The sequence below is a fragment of the Dromiciops gliroides genome, chromosome 3 (genome assembly GCF_019393635.1).
Source record: "Dromiciops gliroides isolate mDroGli1 chromosome 3, mDroGli1.pri, whole genome shotgun sequence".
Taxonomy (NCBI): Eukaryota; Metazoa; Chordata; class Mammalia; order Microbiotheria; family Microbiotheriidae; genus Dromiciops; species Dromiciops gliroides.
This window is the reverse complement of record NC_057863.1, coordinates 323,096,455-323,121,986: the sequence shown is the minus strand read 5'-3', so window position 1 is coordinate 323,121,986 and position 25,532 is coordinate 323,096,455. Positions and strand designations below refer to the sequence as shown.

Genomic DNA, 25,532 nt, shown 5'->3' with positions numbered 1-25,532 from the left:
TCTTCATTTAAAGGCTCTGTATCTGAGGTGATAAAATCATATCAATACAATATTTAAAAAAAAAACAAAACAAAAACAGTGCAAATTGTACAAAGAACACAGCTTCCACCGCATGAGTGAGCAAGGCTTAATTCTCCATATGTTCACCTCTGTCAGGGCTGCTGGGCCCTGCTGTTAAAATGGAAAATTCCTGGCCTTCCTTCAGTCTGAAATCAGCAATCAGAACAAGGAAGAGCCACATCAACTACAACAGTCCATCATCCAGTTTACTAGATCACAACTGATGGTATTTGCAAGCTATATGATATTACATCTTTCAGTGGCTTCAAAGGATGATCAGAGGTGTTTTTCTTTGAAGACCATATAGTTTTTCTGGACACAATAGGCTCTATCTCTGGTTGTAAAGCTTTTTTTTTTCTTTACAACATGAAATGGTTATAGGTGAAAGGTACCATGGTACAGGTTTAGGATATGCAAGGCGGGGGGGGGGGGGGGGGGGGGGCTTGCACAGAGTAGGCGCTTAATAAATGCTTGTTAGACTACAAAAAACATTTTGCACAATATGTCTCAAGCCTGACTTGTAGGCACCACCCCTGAAAGAGAGCTACCTCCATTAACCATTTAGTCCTTGGCTTCTTGTGGATACTACAGCAGGGTTTAGCAGTGCTGGGCACATTGTGAGTGTTTAAAAAATGTCTGTTGACTAAATACTGCTAAAACTCACAGTAGCCACTAAAATGTGGATAGTTGTCCATTAGGAACAGGGATGCAATTGTGCTAACTATCCATTAGGAACAAAGATGAATCCAGCAGTTCATTTCACATCAGTCACAGCAAACATCTACAATATAGGAGTGCATTTCATTCAGCAATAAGCTAGGCATGGCTATCTTCCTTTCTTCCTACTCCCTTTGTGGTTGGTTTGGTTTTTTTTAAACTAAAATGGCACACTTGTCACCTGCTTCTACTCTACAGGGATAGGTATTATACAGAAATACATAAAAAGGCAAATTGGATTTCAAACAGTAACCTGAAGTGAAAGGCTTTTTATCATCCATTGCTTGTCTTGTGAAATTACCCAGTTCTCTGATTCTAAAAAGTAGTAACTTATGGCTAAAAGTGAATTAAGACCATATAAACCTATTTTATTTGTCTAGACTCAAGAAGCCTGGAAACCTCACAGAAGAAGAAGAAAAACATCCTATTAGAAAATGTACTTCTAGATCACGTTTTCTGCTCTTAATAGTTGCACACACACGCACACACAAAATGTGAACTCCCGGACTCCCCAGAGGGGTCTATTAGCAGATCACTGGCTTTACATTATCTGGCGTTAGAAGACCCCTTCCCTCTCCACCCCTCCCCACTCCCAGTGGAATTTTCTCCCCTGCTAGCAATGTTAATGTCCTTGGGACTACTGAAGAAAAAGACACTTAGTTGTTTTTTGTTTTGTTTTGTTTTTTTTGCAGTTGGTCCAAGGGACCATAATCAGCTCGGACTGAGAAAGCACCACTGTTACATACAGTATGGCAGGAAAAATCAAATGGCATTCATGAAGTTCACCAAATTATTGGGGATGGGATCCAGATTTATAAAACATTGAATTTTCTACCAAAAAAAAAATACAAATACACAGTGAAGGAAACACAACCGGCATAGCTAAAGACAAAATAACCCAACAAGTATACCCATGGTTATACTTTCCCATCAAGGGCACCCAGAAAACTGAAATTATGTTGGAAATAGTGCATATTAAAGTAGGCCCTTAATAAAGCACAAAGTGCTTTCTGTGTATCACATTTCCTCTATTTAATCGGGCATTACTCTCTTCTAAAATTTACTAAATTCTTCCTTTGACTCTCTCCAGTGGAGTCCATTTTCCCCTCCTAGGACGGCAGCATGACTAAATGAGACTTGTAAGGGCACATTTAGATGCCATTAGTTTTCCTTAAGAGTAAAAGAAGGAAGGAAGGAATTTATTATGCTTCATACCTATTGCTTATAACCACTGGATCATGAAAATACCACTGGTTGTGGGTCTGGACCAAAGTAAGACAATGTGACTTCTTTGACCACATGGGAGGTCCAAGGCCAGGATGGCTCAGTCTATAGTGCCCTGGAGTAAGTGGATTTCCCCCCTAGGACTTACACAATGCGATCTTGATAAGATCCAAAGCTCATTTTTGTACCCTGTGATCTTCTTTTTGGTGAGGCAATTGGGGTTAAGTGACTTGCCCAGGGTCACATAGCTAGTAAGCGTTAAGTGTCTGAGGCTGGATTTGAACTCGGGTCCTCCTGAATCCAGGGCTGGTGCTCTATCCACTGCGCAACCTAGCTGCCCCGCTGTGATCTCAATTTCTGGAATTCACCATAGAGCATCATGGTGGTGAGAGGCAGTGTTGTATAGTAGAAAGGGCACTGCATGTTGAAAGATGTCGTCTCAAATCCTAGCTCCATCACAGACTTGTTCCAGTTTCAGCTGAGGGCTGAAGACAAGTCATAACCTCAAAGAGTCCCAGTAGCCTCATCTATAAAATGGGGTTACACAACTACTTGGCTCACAGGGTTACTGAGAAGAATATACTTAGGAAACTGCTATAAAAGAACTTCTCATCTAAACCCAGCACAGAAAATTCCTTATATACAGCTCCAGATCAAAAAGGGGCCCTTAGATGTGAAGGCCCTGATCTACAAATTAATGTAAATACTATCATTATTGGACATCCTCCTGAATGGCTGATTAATTGGGATATACTGTCAACATGCTGGTATTTTACCCATTCTAACTCAACCTCTCATTTTGATATTTTTTGCTTCTCTTGGAAATTGCTGAGCCAAAACTCCCAAAGGCTCTAACACCAATAAATGATGATGTAATGGGAGAGGGGGATATACCACACATAGACTTCTTGAATGCCAATAAGAGCGACATCAAGAACCAGTTTTTTCTCAAGTGGAAGCTGGAAGGTTGCTCAGTTATAACCAAGGAGTTGCAACCATATTTTTAAATATTTGGATGCTGGTTATCCAGTCCTGTGGATCGATGCATAACTCTTGAATCAAACCTGCCTTTGGCTATTTTGCAGTTCATTTTCACCTTCACAAGAGTATGATGAGAGTAATAAGGATGAGGGAAAACTCGCCCATTATTCTGCTTGTAGTGAATAGTTCCAATAAGATAACTAGTAAAAAATAAAATAAAATAAAATTTGTGGCCTAAAGTAAGGTCCTACACAATATACCTGGCATTCAAGAGAAGTGGTAAATAACAAAATTCATTTTTCTTTATAAAAAAAAATCTCACAGACAAAATAAATGGCCTCAAATCTTACAAGTTTCTAAGATGTATAAAATATCTTTTTTCTCCCTGGCACACTTGACCAAGGAAGAGACTACGTACTGGGGAATTACAGCTCTAGCTAAGTTCCCCAATGTTCCCTTCCTGTACTTATCCCAACGGGATTCCTGTTTTACCACTGTTAAATAAACAACTACAGTCAGTTGCCACAGGAAGCAATTTCTCACTGGGAGTCAAGTTACAGGCCTGTGTGAAATCTGGTGGCTCTAATGAGCTAAAAACTGTCAGCTAACATGGAGAGACCAGGGATAGAAATAGTTGTAGATGAAAGTTATAGGAAGTACTGACATTTCTGAATTATATACAGTTTATGGAAATATAATAAAAACTCTCTAAAGTAACATTCATAGAAAGACTAAAAATGGCAGTATTTTCCCTTCACTGGCTGTAAACAAAGTCAACTTTAAGGAGTTACTGGTTATCTTTGGGCTTACAAAAGGTTGTATCCATTTTCCTGAAGGTGTTATCCCCTCCCCCAAATTGAATCATCATCTTATTTCTACATCCTATTGCTAAGACTGAATAATCCCCCTGTGCAGAAATGCTATTTCTTTGAACCATCTTAATTTTCTGAAGTGCAAGTAAGAACATACAATTTAGTGGCATTTTGGGGAACAACCAGGAAAAAGGAGTAATTCATTAATTAGAGGAAATAGTATATACCCTGTTTTCTTCTCTAGAAACTGAGAAGATATGAAAATGGTAAATGGAAAACAGCATGTAAGTGGAATGGGAAGATACCAACTAACTTCCCAGAAGGAGAGCTCATGCTGGAAAGACAGCCGGAGTATTGAAACATGGGTTCTGCAACGTAGTGCTAGAAACTGTTAACCTTTTAAATACTTATATGGAAAAAAAATTAAGCCCTTGGTATTAATCACCCCCACAAGGGAGAAGCAAGTGCTTCTCCTCTTGTAGAAATCATACTCTTATGCTAACACCTTACCAGGTGAACCATGGAAAAGCTGAATTCTTATTGTGTTATTTATATTAACCAGATAAAGCCTTAGCTAGAAAAATACACACACTCACTCACTCTCTCTCTCTCTCTCTCTCTCTCTCTCTCACACACACACACACACACACACACACACACACACACACACACACACACACACACACGGTTTTGCATCTAGACTTAAAAATTACTGCTATAAACGTTAACTGGTAACAATCATCTTTATAATTATATTTGATTGTCCTTCCTTCACGATTAGATGAGGTCCCTGGTTTGTCTAAGTTTCTACCCTGCTTCTTAAATGCCTAATACTTTATAAAAGTGACAATTACCATATAATTATCCCTGGAAAACTGTGCTATCTGGAATACCAGGAGATAAATTTACAATCACTTTCCACCCAGAAAAGTGAAAACAGTGGTCACTTCTTAACTTCATTGTCTCTATGCAAATAAATACTCATGGTATAATCATTATATGCAAAGCATTCTCCACCTACCCTTCATTTGGGATTTTTCAAATCCATCACCCCGGATTGTGAAGCAGTTTTCATTTTATTAGGTGAAAAATTACTTCTCTTGTCAGTCTGTATGTACTCCTCAGTCTCTATTTTTTTCCAACTCCTGGTGATGGAGAATTCATTAGGGAGGTGTTCAAATATGAATGGCTCTACTTTCACTATCTGAATATAAAAAAATCTCTAAATTGTGAGGTCAAGAAGATATTTTAACTTCTTTCTGTTACAGTCTCAAAAACCTGAGCGTGGCCTTGTAGTGCCTTTTAAGAAATTGGTGTTAGAATGAGAAGCCTGCAAAGGACACCAAAGGGTTAACTGGAAGTACGATCCCAGAGGCACCATCCCCTCCCGAGATCAGCACAGAAGGCATTTCAGACAATGTCCTCGGCAGGGGGGTGGAGTGTGCGTGTGCCCAGGGTAGAAAACTGATGCCAGTTCCGTAGGAAGCCTCGATTATACTGGCCCGGGTCCACAATCAGCCCACATAGGAGCCGGCGCCCAGTCTTCTCTCGAAGGGCCTGCTGAACCTCCCTCTCAGTCACATTGTAACTGATGTTTATCAGTTGGATCAGGAAAATATAGGCCATGCCTGCTGTGATGATCACAGAGTACCATACGCAGGTAAAGGAGAGAGCCGAGCTGGTCAGAAGAAAAAGAAGAACATTGAGCACTGTTGTTTTCCACAAATTATGATAATCCTTACCATTCTAATACAGTGGATTTGGTATTTGGTATTCTTCACTGGGGAAGTTAAGCAAGAAACATTTTGATAACCCCCTTTCATAGAGAAGAAAGCTAAAACACCTACTGGCTAGAATGCCCTCCCTCCACATTTCCCCCTCCAGGTATCCCTGGCTAAGTCCCAGCTAAAATTTCATCTTCTACACTTTCTATCTTTCCCTGGCCCCCTTAAAGCTAGTTGTCTTCCCTCTGGGATTATCTCCAATGTATCATAAACCCATATTTTGTTTGTTCATAATTGTTTGCATGCTCTCTCTCCCATTAGACTCTGAGTTCCTTGGAGGCAACAAGTACTATTTATTGTCTTTTTTTTTGGAGGGGGGTGGGTCAATGAGGGTTAAGTGACTTGCCCAAGGTCACATAGCTAGTATATGTCAAGTGTTTGAGGCAGGATTTGAACTCAGGTTCTCCTGAATCCAGGGCTGGTGCTTTAATCTACTGTGCCACGTAGCTGCCCCCTATTTGTTGTCTTCTGCCATAATTTGCAACACCAGTGATTATCAAAAGGCCCAGCACATTACAGGTGCTTAATAAATGCTTGGTGACTTAACTGTGGCACTGCTGTATACTCAAGTACAGTCTGGAAAGGAAACCTGGGAATAAATCCATTCTGCCAATAACATTAATTAAATGTCTATTTTCTTATTTCTGTTTAGTATAACACTAATGAATATCCATAGGTAAGACAGAGAAGCCCTATATTCAACTATAAGACACGCAAGAACTTTGAAAGGACTGCTCTTTCCAACATTTTTTTTTTTGGTGAGGCAGTTGGGGTTAAGTGACTTGCCCAGGGTCACACAGCTAGTAAGTGTCAAGGGTCTAAGGCCAGATTTGAACTCAGGCTGAATCCAAGGCCAGTGCTCTTTCCACTGCACCACCTAGCTGCCTCTTTCCAACATTTTTATCGTGATTTGTTTGGAGACAGGGATGGCCCGCTGACCAAATTTGTGGACATCCTATGGTTATGAGGAATGCCTCATATGATGAATGACAGAATCAAGATCCAAAGTCTAAAATAATAGACTAAAATAATGGGCCACATCTAATATGATGAAATTTAAATCACGATAAATGTTAAGTCATAAAGTTGAGTTTAAAAAAGCAAACAACTGTACTAATATGGGATAGCAGAGATGGAGCTAGGTAAGATCTGTACTGAAAGATCAATATGAATCGATAGCATAACCTCAAAATGTGGTCCTCTTTGTTGTTCTTGTTGAGTCATTTCAGTCACGTCCAACTCTTCATGACCCTATTTGGGGTTTTCTTGGCAAAGATATTGGAGTGGTTTGCCATTTCCTTCTCTAGCTCATTTTTTACAGATGAAGAAACTGAGGCAAACAGGGGTAAGTGACTTGCTCAGGGTCTCACAGATAGTATGTGTCTAAGTCTGGATTTGAACTCATTGAAAACAAGCCTTCTGGATTCCAAGCCCAGTTCTCTGTCCACTGTGCCACCCAGCTACCCTGTATTCCAATTAGGATTCATTAATAGAATGAAGGTGTATAGAACAAGGATAATTAGTTGGATCAGTCAAAGGGTTTAGAAAAGGAAAGACCTGGGGACACCATAACCATCTTGAAATTTTTGTACTGTTTTTGTACTGAAAAGGGACTGGGCTTGTTTTACTTGTTCCTTTAAGGCAGAATGGGGGAAGAGAGGGGAATAAGTAGAAACAAAAGGGATTTACTTTGGTTAAGTATTAAATAAAAAAACCTTAAGAATGAGAGATATCCAAAAAGGGAATGGACTACCTTAGGAAAACCTAAGTTCCCAATAACTGGAGGTCTTCCAACACAGTCTGGATAACAACTGGTCAAGGAAGGTACATTTGCCCACATATGAGTTGGAAAGCTAACCTCAGATCAAATCCCTGCTAACTGAAGAGGCTGTGGTGGTGGTTGTTTTTATTTCCAAATATGAGCACCCTAAAAAGAATGAAGTAATCACATGGACAAGAGAAGAAGGAGGTTTGATCTCTACATGATTCAGTCTCTTCAGGAGTACTGCTAGTAGGGATTCATGCAGACACCATCTATTGAAGAGTTAAAAATAAGTTCATGTACAATCATGGAATAGTAGAACTAAAAACACCCAGAGAGATCCCTCTTGTCCATTTTCTCATTTTACAGAGGAGGGAGTTCAAGTGAGCTGTCCAAGGCAGAAATGGGACTAGAACCCAGATTTTCTGATTCAAAGTCACTGCCTCTTTTTTTTTTTTTTGCAAGCAATCAGGGTTAAGTGACTTTCCAAATTTGAACTCAGGTCCTCCTGACTTCAGAGCTGTGCTCTACCAAGTGCACCACCTAGCTGCTCCTTGCCTCTTCTGACAATACTGTAGTCCTCTTCTTCCCCTACAATGCTTCACTACATAGGTTACCATTAGCTACAAAAATAGCAAAGCTCAGCAACCTCCACTAATCTGGGCCAGATTCTACAAAATTCAAGTTACTAGGGACACACAGACATTTACTTGAACCATCATCACTTTGGTGTAACTTGATACCCACGTTGCTGGATAATTACACACACCAAAAAAAAAAAAAGTAGGTAAGAACTTTATCCAAACTATGAACTGGGGGCAGATTGCTTGTAATAAATCTAGTTCCCAAACCTTTTTCATTATGTGATCCCCTTGAAGATGACCAAATTTGTCATGCAGCATACCAAATAACGGCTTCACCAGAGTACTGTGCTGATGTGGTAGGAGAAGGAACAAAGAAAATTAAGACCAATAATGATTTTGGGAGGAGAGGAGGAAGGAAAAGGGGATGATGTCAGGAAGCCACTGAACACACCTCAAAAATGCCTCAAGAAGGTGCGGTGTAGAACACAAAGAAAGTGGGTAGGAGCAGCCCCTAGCAGTCTGTGTAGGGAAAGAGCCAAATCCAAAGATCTGAGAGTACCTCAGCTTGCCATGACATTTAATCAAGTCCTCACTAAACACTGGGATTGGAAAAGATGGACTTCATTATCACAAGAAATGTCAGGAGAGCAAAGGGAAGAAGGAAAAGCCACGGAGGCTATTAATCAATCAACGAGCATTTATTAAGGGCCTTCTGCATGCCAACCTCTGTACCAGGAGATGCAAGAGAAAGGCAACAATCTTCCCTCTCAAGAAATGTATATTCTATCAAGGGAAATGACATGTAGGCATAAGAAAATACAAAATAGTCATTGCCTCATAGGATTGTTGTGAGGATCTCACACATACACACACACACACACATACACATATGTACACATAAATGTATATACACACATTATGTATGTGTGTATACATATGGATGTATATATATGAGAGAAGAGAGAGGAAGAGAGGGACAGAAAGAGAAGGGAGGAAAGGGAGAGAAGAATGAGAGGGAGAAAGACAGAAACTGTGAAAAACTTTTAGAGCAGTGTATCCATTATTATTATTACCGTTCCTAGTCATTCCACATGTCAGATGACCAAATCAGATGGCTTTCTGACTGAATGAAAGAGATGCTAACTCCAAAGGCATTCTTATGTCTCCATAAAGGACAAAACCCATTCCCCCTTCCCACAGCCGTCGAACACATTTCTTACCTGTAGTTTGCATAAACTCCTGGGCAGTAGAAAAGAGCTGTGAAGACGCTCCTGTCTCTACAGATGGTGTCCAAGGCCAAGGTGATCCCATACACAGAGGTGAGTAAGAAGAGTGACAGTGCAAGGATGAATGCTTGATGATTGGATTCTCCAACACAGCTATTTATCCTCAAAAGAGGTAGGGGGGAAAAACATATTTTTAAAAAACTATACAGACAACCTATTTATCACAAACAAGCAAGGCAGATTGTATAACCTAAGGGGACCATCTGGGTCGCAAGGGCAAAACTTGCCAGAAATAAGGATGTCAACATCACAGACTAACAAAAATACTTAGAGACTTGGGAATATGGCTCCCAAACCTGTCTATTAATTTTAACATTATTAACATCATAAGGAAGGGAAAATAAATATCACTTTAATGAAAATGTGCAAACACTAAATTAAGAGGTGCTTTTAACACCAGTAAAAGAAAGAAATATAACAGATCCAGAAAGGTTCAGAAACAAAGACAAGGACAGAAAATGGGACTTGAAACTCAGAAATAAGCAAACTACACAATCTGAGAAGGATACTCTTGAAAAATATTTAGATGTCATTTATGGTAAAGCCTATTTGTGCTGGTCACTTTTGTCCATTTGTAAATAGGAAACTCAAGAATGAAAAAAAGTTTCTTTCAATGTATATGCAGGGCATATGTCCATCTGCAAATGGGCACTTGTCCAAAATAGACTATGTATATAATTACATCTATTTTGTGCATATATGAACACCTGCTATACATTGCTATATCTGTATGTAATCAATGAGAGAGTAGGCCATAAAATATAAGCATCAACAGAGAAAAACCTGAAAACTCTTTGGGGGAAAACATGCTCCCTGAAAGTAAGGACACACCTGAAGGTAAATGCCAGAAACACAAGAGCTTTTGCTCCTTTTACATATCCCCCATTGCAACCCTGGAAGAAAGAAACACAGCTACTTCTCAGACCCGACCTCATGCAGATTCCCCTGAGTGATTAATTGATCGATTAATCAATCAACTAACACTTATTAAGTGCCAATTATGTGCCAGACACCATGCTATACAATGGAGAGATAAAATAACCAAAATAAAACTGCCCTATTTCCAATGGAGAACAACCTATTCGGGTGACTTCTAGAATTAGTAAGTAATAATTCATTTATGCTGACAGTCTTATTTCTTTCCTATTTCCTTTTTTTTTTTTTGGCATATGTAAGTTTATTTCGCAATGGAGAATAAAAACCAACACCAATAAAATATTCAGGTTTAATTCATTCTTTCATACAAAGTATCACCTTTTAAGCAGTCTGATGGTAAGCAAGTAGTGCCTGTAACATTCATAGAGCTAGATTTATATGTTTGCCTTTTAGCATTCATATGTATCCAGAAAAGGCAGCAAATCTGTCCTCCAAAGGTTGCTCAAGAAGCATCAATCATTTATAAAAGACTGAAAAGTTGCACGTGCCTTCCTTCTTGTTTAATAAGTGGTGACTTATGTAGTACAAAAGGGGACCATTTCTCCAAATCAGTGTTAAATCTAAAGAGCTTTAGCTGGAAGCTATCAGATACTGTTGAAATCAGCATGGAGCAGCCAAAGTGATTAAGGAAGCTTGGGGTGAAGAAAATGGACAGTAAAGTGTTTTAATGCACAGTTGATATTAAAAGGCCCTATTAAAATGCAAAAAAAGAGAAGAGAGGGAGAGAGAGGAAGAGAGAAGTGAGAAGAGAAGAGAAGAGAAGAGGAGAGGAGAGGAGAGGAGAGGAGAGGAGAGGAGAGGAGAGGAGAGGAGAGGAGAGGAGAGGAGAGGAGAGGAGAGGAGAGGAGAGGAGAGGAGAGAGAGAGAGAGAGAGAGAGAGAGAGAGAGAGAGAGAGAGAGAGAGAAAGAAGGGAAGCTACCTTGGGCTACATACTGAGAAGACATCACACTCCATCTTGAAAGTGGATTTACCTGTGGGTTTCCTCAGAAAGCTGCTGACAAATTGGGGGCAGGTTCAGGGAGAGTCACTAAAACAATGATCAGAGGAATGAGAGGACTGACTTAAGGAGAATGACTGAAGAGCTAAATCTGTACAACTCAGTGATGACTAAGTGGGAGCATGATAACAGTCTACAAATATCTGAGAGGTGTAAAAGGCAGGAAGCTAAAGACTAAGGAAGGGAGAGAACAAATGTGGTTCACGTCTTACAACCCATTTTAGTTTAAAGCAGGGGTTCTTAACCCTTTTTTGTTCCATAGACCCCTTTGGTAATCTGATGAATGAGCCCATGGACCCCTACTCAGAATAATGTTTTTAAATGCATAAAATAAAACATAGGATTAAGAACAGAAACCAATGGCAGTGCTATAAAAACAGGTTTTTTAAGTTCATAAACCCTAGGTTAAAGCTTAATTTAACTTTAATTAAATTAATTTAATCTTAATTCAATTTCATGAGGTTTAATTTAAAGCCTCCTTCCAAGCTCCCAGAACTTACCAGATGCAATGATGATCCATTCTCCTCACACACACTCCACATATCCGACAATGCCACGCCCGGGCTGGCCTCACCAACTGGCACTTGGCACACCAGTCTTCCTTCACCTTGTTGGGATTCTCAACCAATGTCCTCGAATAGCTCTTCGGGTCATCCTTTACTATTCTATTGTTGACACTGCCCAGTGACTCTCCAGGAAAGCTTTTTACTTTCTCCTGTGCTTTTCTGTTTGATAAATCAACTGGGTTGTTGCTTGGAAGGCTGCCATTTTGTATTGGACTTTTGAGGTAGCCAGGATTCTTCTTGGCTTGACGAAGGGCTATGAGTATCAGAAATAATCCACAAGTGAGAGTAACCAGCTGCCCATGTCCCACCCGTCCTTTGGGGGCCACTTCTTTAAGGAACACATAGTACATGTAAGCCAAGGAGAACAGCCCCAAGCTCAGAAAAAACAGGGTCCGGTCTTTCCTCCTGTGAGTGAGGTAGTAATACCCCAGTGCCAGGGCAGGAAGGGAAGTCAAGATGATAACGCCCAACAGAAGATGCCAAGAAGCTACATGGAGAAAAATTGGCAGAAGAATAAGTGGTGGAATAATGCTAATGTTGACCTTTTTGGCCCCCCTAAGCCAGGGAATTCGGAATCGATCCGAGATTGTGTCCATGATCCTCTCAAAAGTCTCTGGGTGCAAGGATTTACATGTAATCCACCTGTTAGGGAAAAAAGCACATGTGTCCTCTCAAAAGAAAACAAAAACAAAACACAAAAAAACCCTGAAAACCAAGTCAACAAGCATTTATTAAGCACCTACTATGACAGTCAATAAACACTCATTAAGTACCTACTACATGCCAGGCACTGAGTTAAGCTCTGGAGATACAAAAAAGGCAAAAAAGATGATCCCTGCTCTGGAAAAACTCTCAGTCTATAAAGGAGAAGACCATATGCAAACAACCAACTATAAACAAGCTACAGACAGGATAAATTGGAGATGATCAAGAGAGAATAAAGGGGGATTGGGGAAGTCTTCTTGTAAAGGGTGGGATTTTCACTGGGGCTTGAAGGAAGCTGAGGAAGGCAGGAGGTACGGAAGAATTCCAAGCATGTGAGAGTCAGGAGAGGGAGTATCGTGTCAAAGGAACAACAAGGATGGCAGAAAACTGGGGGAAAGATGAGGAAGGTGTGAGAAGACTAGCAACTACAACTAACCTACGTCACAACACTCAAAACAGTTTTTTAGTTCTGGTAGCATTTATTTGTGATGAAGGGAAAGTGTTAGCAAAACCAATTTAAAAAAAGCCATTTTCCAATTAACAAATGGAAACAACTATTTAGTGAGCATTTGCTATGTATAAAGTACACAAGTAGGTAACACAAGGGACCTACAATCATGTACTGGGTGATCCAAAAGTCTTAAAGTAGGTTTTTTTGTTTGTTTTTTGCAGGGCAATGAGGGTTAAGTGACTTGCCCAGGGTCACACAGCTAGTAAGTGGCAAGTGTCTGAGGCCAGATTTGAACTCAGGTCCTCCTGAATCCAGGGCCGGTGCTTTATCCATTGTGCCACCTAGCTGCCCCCTTAAAGTAGTTTTAAAGCATTAAGGCCTAGACAGACAAGAAAAGCTAAATAATAATTCCTACTACTATTTATTAAGCACCTACTGAATTAGAGGCAATGAGTAAGGTATTAGGGATACATGAAAAAAAAAATAGTGCCCTTACAGGAGGGACCTGGAGGTAACAGGGAATCAGTTGGAGCTGACTGATAAGGGGTCATATCTGAGCTTAAGGGAAATTACTTTCGGCAGTTAATTTGTAGGATAAATTGAAGCAGGAAAAGAATAGAGACAGGGAAACTAATTAGAAAGCTGTTGCAATAATCTAGGTGAGTGATAATGGGTGGCCTGAACGAAGGTAGTAGCTATGTGAGTGGAGAGAAGGGGTCTAATGTGAGAGATGATGGGGAAGTAGAAATAACAAGATTTGGCAATGGACTAGATATCTGGGGTAAGAGAAAGTGAGTCGTCCAGGATAATGCATAGTTGTTGAGAAACAGAGATACAAAGACAGGCAGAAAGAGACAGACAGACAGAGGGAAGAGGGCCGGAGGCCTAGGTCAGTCTTGGGTATCATCCACAGTTAAAGGGCATGATCTAGATGATAAGTCAACAAAGATGACTGAGAAGGAGTAGGGGGTCAAGACTGACTAGGGAGGGAAGTGGAGTGAAAGCAGAGGTAATGACTTTTTGTAAATACTGAGTTTCAGAAGAACTAAAGGTCTTGATGAAAGTGGAGAGTCAAGGCATAGGGAGAGAGAAAACGATAGGATATTTTGGTCACATAAATAAGAAAGGTCAGTTTTTAATTAGGGAAGTAAAATACTTTTGAATAATGGTGAGGTCCAGATGTGTGACCAACCCCTATGTGTGGCTGATATGGGGTAAAGGCTTTGGGGAATTCAAGGTATCTGGAGAAGCCTCAAGATGGAAGCTGAAGTTTCTAGGCATAAGGCTAGTTGGAGAGGAAAGGAAGATGGTGAGCCAGGTGCCCAAACAGGCCCAAATTAGAGTGGCTTCCAAATGAGTGAAGAGGGTAGATTTGAGACATGTGGTGGGGATAGAATCAATGTTACTTGTCAACTATGCCAAGCCAAGATGTGCGGAAATGAGGGAAGAAGAGACATTCAATGATGACTTGGAGGTTGCAAACCTTGGCGACTGGGAGAATGGTGGAGCCTGTGACAGAAGTAAGGACATTGGTGGGAATAGTCTATTTAGGGGGAAAGATAATGGGCTGTTTTGGACACATTGAGTTTGAGATGCCTATGGATTATCAACGCAGGGAAGATAGACAGGGAGTCAAAGATGTGGGACTGGAGCTAAAGAGAGGTAGCAGATGGATAGAAAGGACCCTATAGGATGGACATCTAGGAAGTAGAGTTGGGGGGAGGATGGGAGAGACCTGAGAGGCCATCTAGTCTATCTTCCTCTATTTTGCAGATGAGGACACTGAAGCCCAGATGGCTTAAGTGACTCATCCACAGTCACACTGGTAGTAAGTTAAAAAAAGTGAGATTTGAACCCAGGTCCTCTGACTCTAGATCCAGATCCAATGTCCTTTGATGGTAACCTAGCCAACAATGTATACAACTACAACACCATTTTAAGTTTTGTGAAGCACTTTACAAATATCTCTTTTGATCCTCACAACCACCCTAGTAGGTAGGTGCTCCTATTACTTCCATTTTACAGATGAGAAAATTGAGGCAGCGGTTAAGTGACTTGGCCAGGGTCACATAGCTGATAAGTGTCAGGGGCTAGGATTTGAACCCAGGTCTTCCTGACTCCAGGTAAAGCACTCTATTCACTGCACTACCTAGCTGTGAAAATGGTCAATCACCATATCAATGATTTTTATGGAATTGCCTGGCTTTGTTAAAGAGAAAACTTCAATTGTGGTGTAAACACGAAAGCTATCAAAGAACTGATTTGCAAATGACATAAAATCAACCTCACAATTATGAGATGCAGGAGTCTGTCTAGCCTGTTCATCTGAAAACAAGCTGATGGTTTCAGTGGATTGTGAGCTCAGCAGGAGACAACAGCTTTCATAAAGCAGACCCCAAGAAGCCAGTACCATTTGAGAATACACCGAGGAACATCATTTCCAGGAGCAAAGAGGTGCTCATCCTGCTGTACTCTGACCCATTCTGAACTCCACATTTTAAGGGGGACCTCAACTGGCTGGAGGAGAATGTGTAGGACAAGGGAGCCAGGATGGTGAAGGGTTCTGAGGTCAGGACATATGAGAACCAGGGACATTCATGTGGCCTGGGGCTTACTGTCAAGTTTTTGAAGGAATGTAAACAGCTGAGGGTCAGGAGAAGGAAATGGCCAACCGATGCTGTGTTTTTTCCAAGAAATGCTCAAATGGGGTGAAGGGTCAGACAGGACTAAACAACAACAGAAGAGGGATGACTTGTTTTACTTTGTCATAGCGAGAAGAACCGAGAACAATAGGTAGAAACAGCAAAGTATCCTAATATGGGGTAAAAACTTCCTAACAATTAATTGACCAAAAGTGAAAGGGGCTGCCCCAGCAGGAAGTGGGTCCCTCCTCTCAAAACCTCAGGTCTTCAAACAAATGCTGGGTAACCACTCCTCAGTATGTACTTGATCAGAGTCTTACTGAAATATGAGTTGAAGTAAATGGCTATTTTCCTCGGTAAAATTCTATTTTGTAATTACCAAAGAGACTTCGAAACTATTGAGAAGCCCTGAAGACCCTAACCCCAAGAAGCTGACTCAGAAGTCTCCCTCTCCTAGGCCAAACCCAGCATGCCACCATCGCTGGCTTAGCCCTTGGAGCAATAAAAGGCACATCAAAAGGCAGTACATAAATAATTGCTAAATGAATAATGCAGATGGTAAGTACCACAACTGTTCAGGGGAAGGAGAGACCACAATAGGCTGGAGCTATCAGAGAAGGTAGGATTTGAGGTGGACCTTATAATTATAGAACTTTAGCACTGGAAGGACCTTGGAAATCATCTAGTCTCCTAGATCAGCTCCTCATTTACAGATGAAGAAACTGAGACCCAGAAAAAGGAAGGAACTTATCCAAGGTTATACAGTGGGTTAGCATCAAAGTCTGTCTTTTCTCCTGACTCCTACTCCTACTCCATCATGCCTCAATCAGAGGCAGCTAGGTGATACAGTGAATAGAGAACTGGACCTGAAGTCAGGAAAACTCAAATGCAAATCTGACCTTAGACAGTAGCTGAGTGACCCTGGGAAAGCCACTTAACTGCTATCTGTCTCAGTTTCCTGGTCTGTAAAATGGGCTGTCATAAGGATTAAATGAGATAATATTTGTAAAGCATTTTGCAAATCTAAAATCATCACATAAGTGCTAATTATTTATCTATTTATTTATTTATTTATTTGTGCTTTTGTAGGAAAGGGTAAGATTTATTAAGCACTTACTGTGTTCTAAGCACTGGAGATACAAAAATAAAATTAAACTGTCTCTGTCATCAAGAAACTTACAATATTGGCATCTTTTGCTTTTTTTTTTTCCCATCAGTGTCATTTTAGGATATGCTCCCTTCTTCTTGCCCCCAACGCTGAACCCTCCCTTGCACCTTGCAACAAAGATTAAGGGGGAAAGGAGGAAACTGGCTTTTTGGGGGGGGGGTGAGGCAATTGGGGTTAAGTGATTTGCACAGGGTCACACAGCTAGTGACAGCTAGTGTTAAGTGTCTGAGGCTGGATTTGAACTCAGGTACTCCTGAATCCAGGGCTGGTGCTTTATCCACTGCACCATCTAGCTGCCCCGAAACTGGCTTTTATTAAGCATCAATAGATGCATTGTAGTAAGTGCCCTACAAATATTATCTCATTTGATCTTTATAACCACTCGAGGTTGCTAAGTGCTTTTCCCACATTTTACAGGGGAGAAAACTGAGGCAGCTAGAGGTCAAGTGACTTGCTTAGGGTCACATAGCTAAAAAAACCTCAGAGGCCACCAAACTCAGTCAGGTATTCCTGACTCTAAACCCAGTGCGCTATCCACTGAGCCACCTAGCTTTCATAAGATAAAAGATACAATTAACCTAACACTGATAGAATGATTTGATCTGACAGAGCAAGAAATATCTAGTCCAGTCATTCTGGAGAACAATTCAAAACTACATTCAAAAGGTTACAGAACTGTGCAATACCACTACTACTAGGTCTGTTTCCCAAAGAGATCAAAGAAAAGGGAAAAGGACCTATTTTTGCAAAAATATTTAAAGCAGCTCTTTTTGTGGGGGGAAAGAATTGAAAATTGAGGGGATGTCCATTAATTGAGGAATGGCTGAACAAGTTGAGGTATGTGATTGTGATGGAATACAGGTCTATAAGAAATTATGAGGGGGATGGTTTTAGAAAAACCTGGTAAGACTTATATGAACTGATGCAAGGTGAAGTGAAAAGAACCAGAAGAACATTGTACACAGTAACAACAATACTGTATGATTGAAATCAACTGGGAAAAACTTAGCTATTCTGATCAAAACAATCATTCAAGACAATTCCAAGGACTCATGATGAAAAATGCTATCCATCTTCAGAGAGAGAACTGATGAACTCTGAGTGCAGAGTGAAGTATAATTTTTTTCATTTTATTTTTCTTGTGTTTTTTTTAAAGCAACCAGCTAATAAGGAAATATGTTCTGCATGACTTCACATGTATAATTGTTATGTCGCTTGCCTTTGCAATGGGTGTGGGAGAGAAGGAAGGGAGGGACAGAATTTGGAACTCAAAAGTTTAAAATAATGAATATTAAAAATAAATTTCAATTTAAAAAATAAATAAATACTCTGGCCCCATTGTTCCTTACCTTTCTGATGAAAAGAGGACCACTAACAGTTTTAGGGAATAATAATAATAAATTTTTAAGAAGATATATCTGGAGGTGGTATGTAAAGATAAATTAGAGGAAAATAAGGTGGACATACCAATTAGGAAGGTATTTGCAATTTAGGTATGAAGTTTTGTGGGGCCTGCCAAAAGGAACAGAACAGAATGGATAGAGGTAATGCCTTAAAGAAGGAAGAACCAACACAACATAATGAGTGATCAGATAGAGAGGGAGACAGAAGGAAGAGGAAGCCAAAGATGGCTCTAAAGTGTTGATAATTATAATATTCATAAAAAGTAGGAAAAAGAAAAGGGGAATTGCTGATAGAAAGTAGGGCAGGGGGCAGCTAGGTGGCCCAGTGGATAAAGCACCAGCCCTGGATTCAGAAGGACCTGAGTTCAAATGCGGCCTGAGACACTTGACACTTACTAGCTGTGTGACCCTGAGCAAGTCACTTAATCTTCATTGCCCCGAAAAAACCCCAAAACCAAAAAACAAAAAAAGAAAGTAAGTTAGATTGAGGGAGGCAGTAGTCAGAAGCATAAAAAGTAGGGAAGTTAGGAAGGGAGAATCAGTTTGCAGACAAAAACGAATATGCTTTTAGACATCAAGTCTAGGATATCTAAATGAAAATTTAGATTAGGCAGCTAGAATTGTAGAACTAAAGCTCAAGAGAGTCAGATACACCAATCTGGGAGTTCTCAATATAACTGCAGAAAGAAAAGATATCTCCAAGACAGAAGGAGAGAAGAAAGAACAATGAATATTTCTTAAACACCAAGTGCAGAGTGAGAGGTAGTGCGACTTCATTGATGAGAGGCAGCCTAGGTGTTGGAATTTCCTGGCTTCAAGGCCATCTTCTGACATATATTGGTTGGGTGGCTCCAGGGTGCATGACCTAGGCAGGTCATCCAGCTCCAAGTTTCAGAAGAGTCTCTAGTCTGCACTGGTAAAAGGAATTTTTTCACCAGGGTGATCTCCCCTACAGAGATGAAATCACTGGGGGAAGGGGATAATGTCACAAGGCAGAACAAAGCTCGGGACTAGGAAAGATGTCTAAAAAAGCATGAGTCCCTGTTGTCAAAGAGCTTTCAGTCAAGTGCAAGTCAATATTCAGGTAGAAAAGCTAAAAAAAAAAAAAAAAACCTTGGTCAAGTACCTGCAAATTTGACCTTTCCACTATTGGACAAGCATTGTCTAACCTAAGTAGGGCAAAAGAACAACGAAGCTTACTAATTACTTACATTATTTAATACAGATTCTGAACCATCAACTACCCAGAACCTATCTTAAACCACCTCTCAAAAAGAGCCTTTAAAAAAATTGTTGGTTTCTTTCAAGCTTGTTTCATTGTAATTACTATATCAATCAACAAGTATTTATTAAATAGCAACTGTATGCAAGGTAAATTAAGTACAGAGAATACAAATACAGTGAAAGAAACAATTCCTACTCACAAGTAGCTTATATTGTAATACTTGATTATACATATTTATTATAAGAAATCTGCTGTGGATTTTTTTCCTTTTCTTTAATGGGGTAGAAGGGTAGAGAGAATAGATTTCTGTAAACGGTTTTTAATAGGCTAAATTAATAGTTTAATTTTTAAAATAGATCATTTTATACATATAAAGATACACACATATAAACACACAGATACATACACACACATATTTACAGAGAGAGAGAGTAAACATAAAGAGAATATCAAAAAATATACAGGGTAGCTAATGATAAAGTCTTTTGAAAAGGAAGGCACTAGCAATTGGGAAAATAAGGAAAGGGTTCATGTGCCCACACTGTATCTTGAAGGGAGAGAGAGCCTTATGACACATAGGTGAAGACAGAAGGCATCTCAGGATGGGAAAGAGCAAAGAGATGGCACATGATGAGGGGAACTGAAAGGAGGCTGGTTTGATTAGATTGAGAATCTCATTCAATGAAGCTACAAAGAGAAGGATAAGTTGGGGCAAAGTTGTGAAGGGCATTAAAAGCTAAAAGAGAAGTGGATATTTGATCCTAGAAGCAACAGGGAGTGACTGAAGTGGACTAAAGAGTGGTATAATCGATTGTGAGCTTCAGGAAAACCACTTCACCAGAGCAGTGTATAGGGCAGGCCACAAAGGAGTAAGAATTGAGACAGAGATCAATTAAGAGACCATTACAATAACCTAGAGAAGAGGTGATAAGGGCCTGAACTGAGGCTGTAGCTGTCTGAGTGCAGTAAAAGACGAGAGTGGGTTGAGCTTAAAGGGCTGTCCAAAATGGCTACATAAATGCACCAACTATATCTAGGAACTACAGCTATTTCACTTTTTTTTCTAAAATCATCTGGTTCTAACAATTCAGCAATTTGCAGCTACACGACTTCTTCACCTCAAAAGAGTTATATAAGGAAAAAATAAGTTTCCAACATCCCTACTCTTCTCACCTTATGTCTCCCACATGGGAGCAATTTTAAGACATTCATAATTATGTGAAGAGTGGATCTAACCCATATTATTACTGCTGGGTACAAAAAGCTCTTTCTAAATGGTTTTTAATGGTTACCTTTTTTAAATAGTTCATTCCATCTTGGGGACTAGAGCACAAAAAATTGAAAGCAATACAATATTATAACCCACTGTAATGTTGCGTGCTTACCCCAACATCATCCAGCCCACTTGAGGAGGAGGAAGGGAACAAGCATTTATTAAGCACCTCCTTTCATTTGATTCTCCAACAGGGTAGGTGCTATTATCATCTTTTTTTAAGCAGCAATTATTAAGTGCTTACTATGTGCCAGGCACTGTCCTGAGTGCCTTAGAATTATTATCTCATGCTCACAACAACCCTGGGAGGTAGGCGAGTTCAAATCTGGCCTCAGACACTTGACACTAATTAGCTGTGTGACCCTGGGCAAGTTACTTAACCCTTACTGCCCCCCTCCAAAGTATATGCATGTTGTATATCTGCAGCCCCCATCATTTTTTTAATGGAAAGAAATATCTGCTCTCCCTCCCACCACCATCACCCCATTGAAGAAAAAAAATTTCTTCTAACAAATATGCAGTCAAGCAAAACAAATTTCCCCCAATGACAGTATATACACTAACAAAAATTAGTGTGTATCTCACTCTGAATTCATTACCTTCCTGGAATGAAAGCATGTTTCATCACTGGTCCCTTGGAATCGTGTTTTGAAATTGAAAATGATGTATGCAGAGTGCAGGGTTCTCTGTGACAGCTATATATGCATCATATAAGTAACTTCTTTAATAAAGAAAACTGAGAGCAGCTACCAAAAAGTGAGTTTCTTGGGATGGATGTGTGAGCATAAAAATCTCCATAAAGGACCAAGTCAGATCTCTCAAACCTGAACCAAGAGATGAAACTTATTTACATTTTGTTCATGCATTCATTTTGCCACAGCCTATTTACCATCCTCATCCCTATCAAAATGAACAGAGCACTAGACATGGAGCCAGAAAGATCCGAGTTAAAATTCAGTCTGGGACAATTACTAGCTGTGTGACTCTGGGAAAGTCACTTAACCTGTCTCAGTTTCATCATCTGTCAAATGGGTCTAATAATAGCACCTACCTCTCAAGGGTCAGTGTCAAGATCAAATGAGATAATATTTATTAAGTGTTTTATAAACCTTATATAACTAGCTATTAATCTTATCTAGTCAGAAGTTTATTCATTAATGTAATGAGTTAATTTACTTCTACAAACCCATTATTTGACATAAGGAGCTAAGAAAACTCTCAGATGTCTAAAAAGTGGTTCAAGGGCAAATTCTAGGGGTCTGGATGGCTAAATATTAAAGGTTTGGTAGGAACCTGGAGAGGCAGCACTGTGTAGTGAATAGAGTTGGCCTCTGAATTAGAAAGACTTGGGTTGGGGCAGCTAGGTGGTGCAGTGGATAAACACTGGCCCTGGATTCAGGAGTACCTGAGTTCAAATTTGGCCTCAGACACTTGACACTTACTAGCTGTGTGACCCTGGGCAAGTCACTTAACCCTCATTGTCCCACTAAAAAAAAAAAGAAAGAAAGACTTGGGTTTGGGGCAGCTAGGTGGTGAAGTGAATAGAGCATTGGCCCTGGAGTCAGGCAGACCTGAGTTCAAATCTGGCCTTAGACACCTGACACTAGCTGTATGACCCTGGGCAAGTCACTTAACCCCAATTGAATCACCCCTCCAAAAAACAAAAACAAAAACAAAAAAATCCCCAAATGTCAGAAAGACTTGGGTTCATATGTGGCTTTGTGTCTCTGGGCAGGTTATTTAACCCCTCAGTGCCCCAAGATTGTTGGTTGCAGAAGACTCAATGATCTGAATTGGTGGAGAGAGTAGCCTTTCCAGGAATGAAGGCCTAGGTTTACAGGAGAAAAAAACATCGACTCTTACCTTTCACAACCTTCATCGAGATCCTGACAATCACAAAAACTAGCAACCAGATGGTTCTTTTCCCCATTTCGATCTATGTATTCACAGCAGCAAAGGGGTTCCAACTCAGGCTCTTCCGTTTTCTTTTTCTTTACAGTTTTCCTATTCACCTTCGGTGCCATGACCAGCCCCTGTCAGCATGAGGGGAAGAGCCCTCTAAGAGGAAAGAGTACAATTGAGTACACCTTCTAGTCAAAACAATCACTACCCTAGGTCTCTCTGGTTACTTCTAGAGATCTCAGTCGTCAGCACCTAAACACACTCCAAAAAAAACAACGGAGAGGGGAGGGAGGGAAACCACTTTCTCCAGGATTTATGGTGAGAGAGGGGGGCAGTCAGGCCTTTACTATTCATCTGTTGCCTCCAGCGCCTCCCCCTCCCTCCTGTGCAGGGATGCTTATTGTTCCCATGGCGACAGTGGACCACGCTCTCAGAAGCCAGCACAGGGAGGAGGAAGCCTAGAGCCACAGACAACAGAAGCCCCAACACACCTGACAGCCAGGAAAGGTAAGGGGGTGGGCGGGGCGAGAAGGGCGTGACGGCCTCGGCCGGGAAACCCCGCGGAGAAAACTCACGTTTTTCAAGAATTGTTAGGAGAGGGGAGGGCTGTTAGAATAAGGGGAAGGGGTGATCACCTTGCCCACACACAGCTCGAGCCCGGAGGGGGCGTAATTGAAAGGCACCTTCCAGGATGGCAGGTTCTCCGGGTGCCAGGGGAAAATGGTAACGACTGCTATTCCTAGAGAGAGGCTTATAGAGGGCTTTATGCACTTTTATCGAATTTGATCCTCACGCCATCCCGGGGGAAGGGGTGCAATGACCATTCCCATTTTACAGAGGATAAGACTGAGGTTCAGAAAAGAGGGCGGTGACTTGCCCAAGGTCATCCATTCTGCCAGCTGCCAGACACCAGAATTCGAACCTCCGTCTCCCTTTCCAAGTCCCGCAGGTCCAGTGCGCGTGGGCGTAGGGGTACCGGGGGTAGAAGTGTGGGGGTGCAGCCTAGGATCAGCCCTCCCCCACCAACCTTGGCTCTCCTGGCGGCGGCCCCGCCCCGATCCGCCCTTGACCTTGGGCACCGAGTTATAGTTACCTTCCTGGAGAGAACCAGGGCGAGGAGGTGGCAGCGCGGGTTCCCGCAGGCTTCCCCCGGTCCGGACCCGCGGAGGCTGCAGCTCGGGCGCCAGTGTCCCAATGCCCCGCCGCCGCCGCCGCTCACCTGGCAGCCACAGGCGGCCCCCGCCCCGGCCCAGGCTCAGGTTCAGGTGCAGCCTCAAACTCTAGCGCAGCCCTCAGGTGGTGGTGGCGGCGGCGGCGGGGGCGGCTCCGACGTTGGCCCGGGACTTTGCAGCCGCCTCCTACTCCAACAGCCCGGCCCGAGCCGGCGCCCCCGCCCCCGCAGTCTCCTCGGCAGCCCTCGGAGCTTCCGGGTGCCCCGCCCCCTGACGTCGGGAATTCCCCCCCTCCTCCTCTTCTTCCTCCTCCCCCTCCTTTCCCCGCCTTGCGGAAGCCCACGTGCGAGGCTTCCCCCGACCCCTCCCCGTCCAGCTGGGGCCGAAGGGGCTTTCCTGCCGTCGAGCCTCAGCAGGTGGGATCAGGGACCCGGAGGGAAGGAAGAGAGCAGCCGGGGGCCGGAGCGAGGGCTGAGAGGAGGGGAGCGCAGCCAGGGGCACCCCCTGGCACAGGACTTTAGGAAGTCCGCAGAATGCCTTGAAGCTGTTCAAGGTGAAGGGAAGAACAGAACCCCAACTTCCTCCGGCACGAAGTGTTTCCGATTTTGGAGGAAAGGAAATCCCGTTAAAGAGCCGGGCAGCCTTGTGTCATAAACGCCAGGTCAGATCCACGGATCCCCAAAGATCAATGCCCCGCCAGAGGCTCCTAGACGACAGGGACCGTCTTTTACGTCATTGTATTCCCAGCGCTGGCACGTAGTAGGCGCTTTAATAGATGTTTAGTGATTGACCCTAGGGACTCCTGAGACCCACATGGGTACCTCTTCTGATTTCAGTCATAAAATGTTTAGAGATGCATCCTTACCTACCTACCTACGACAAACGTTCATTCCCTAAGTGCACATAGTTTTTGAGCGAATGGTCAATACCTTATCTTTGGAGGACGGGAGAAAAAAAAAACCACCATAATTTGCACACGCGCACGCACAAAAAGGGATCGTGTTCCAATTCCCGGTGAAATTCCCTAAGTTTTCTATGATGATTAGGCTGCCAGACCGGCCTACAAAAGCCTATTTAATGATTAATGTACCTAAAATGCTGCACTAAAGTGCCTTACGTGTGTGATGCTTCTGTATGAAAATGAGCTCGTGCTCGTAAGCCAGGAACGCATCTACCCGGTACTGTGTATGATCAAGAGGATAAGCTCCCCGCTCTTCCCCTTCTCTTGCCAGACGGTGGGGCCGGGGGCTCCCCGGGTCTAACCCACTGGGGGTATTTATCCTAGCCTGTGGCAGGGCTGGTGTTCATGGAGGTGGGGGTGGTAAAGCGCTCCAGGAAGTCAACAGATGAAAACTCCCCGACACCTACCCGGGCCACAGGCTCCTCCTCACCACTTTTACCTTCTCCGAACCCTTCCCACCCCCACTCCCATCCCCACCCCCAGCCTCTTTCTCTTTTCACAGAGAAGGGCTGCTTCTGCCTTCAGCTTTTCTACTTCCTTGGCCCACAGTAGTCAACAGAAGCAAGCATCGTTAGGTATTTTTGAGAGGGTTTTTATGATGAAAGGTTCATTTCGGTGCATCTCACCACCTTTCTTTTTTCACTTAGACCCTATATTTTTTAAAATGCAAAAGTGGACCCAAAAAGTAATAATAATGCTTTTTGGCATAAACATTGGAAAGTAAAAATCGTACACATTTTCTCATCCGTAAAATAAAAAGCTTCCATTTCTGTCATGCTGTAGTTCAAAAATGCATTAGGAGAAATTTGATGAGGGAGGTATGATCACTCCTGTCTCCAGAGCATGAGGGAAGGTTTCCTGAGATGGCACTTTATAACTGTGTCCCATTTGTAACAACTCATCCTCTTCTTTCTTCTTTA

At 41.9% G+C, this 25,532-nt stretch overlaps 1 protein-coding gene and 1 long non-coding RNA gene across 6 annotated transcripts in view; one reads left to right on the top strand and one right to left on the bottom strand.

Annotated features, from left to right (window-relative positions):
- Positions 1-23,855, bottom strand: part of ZDHHC23 (zinc finger DHHC-type palmitoyltransferase 23) — a 32,688-nt gene extending 8,833 nt beyond the window's left edge. Inside the window, exons 1-6 of one of the 5 annotated variants that reach the window (XR_006355581.1) lie at positions 23,573-23,855; positions 22,441-22,635; positions 11,645-12,352; positions 9,145-9,312; positions 8,192-8,272; positions 5,352-5,472 (exon numbers count right to left, since the gene is read on the bottom strand). Coding sequence is in view for 4 of the 5 variants with exons in the window: in XM_043992875.1 (XP_043848810.1) it covers positions 5,205-5,472; positions 9,145-9,312; positions 11,645-12,352; positions 22,441-22,601 (1,305 nt within the window). In the remaining variant the exon portion in view is untranslated. Of the gene's footprint in view, positions 1-4,237; positions 5,473-8,191; positions 8,273-9,144; positions 9,313-11,644; positions 12,353-22,440; positions 22,636-23,572 lie in introns of those variants that run through there. The other 4 variants (XM_043992875.1, XM_043992877.1, XM_043992876.1 and 1 more) reach the window with 4 other exon arrangements.
- Positions 22,868-25,532, top strand: part of LOC122746841 — a 46,182-nt gene continuing 43,517 nt past the window's right edge. Inside the window, exon 1 of the long non-coding RNA XR_006355582.1 lies at positions 22,868-22,986. This is a non-coding gene — a long non-coding RNA (uncharacterized LOC122746841). The remainder of the gene's footprint in view (positions 22,987-25,532) is intronic.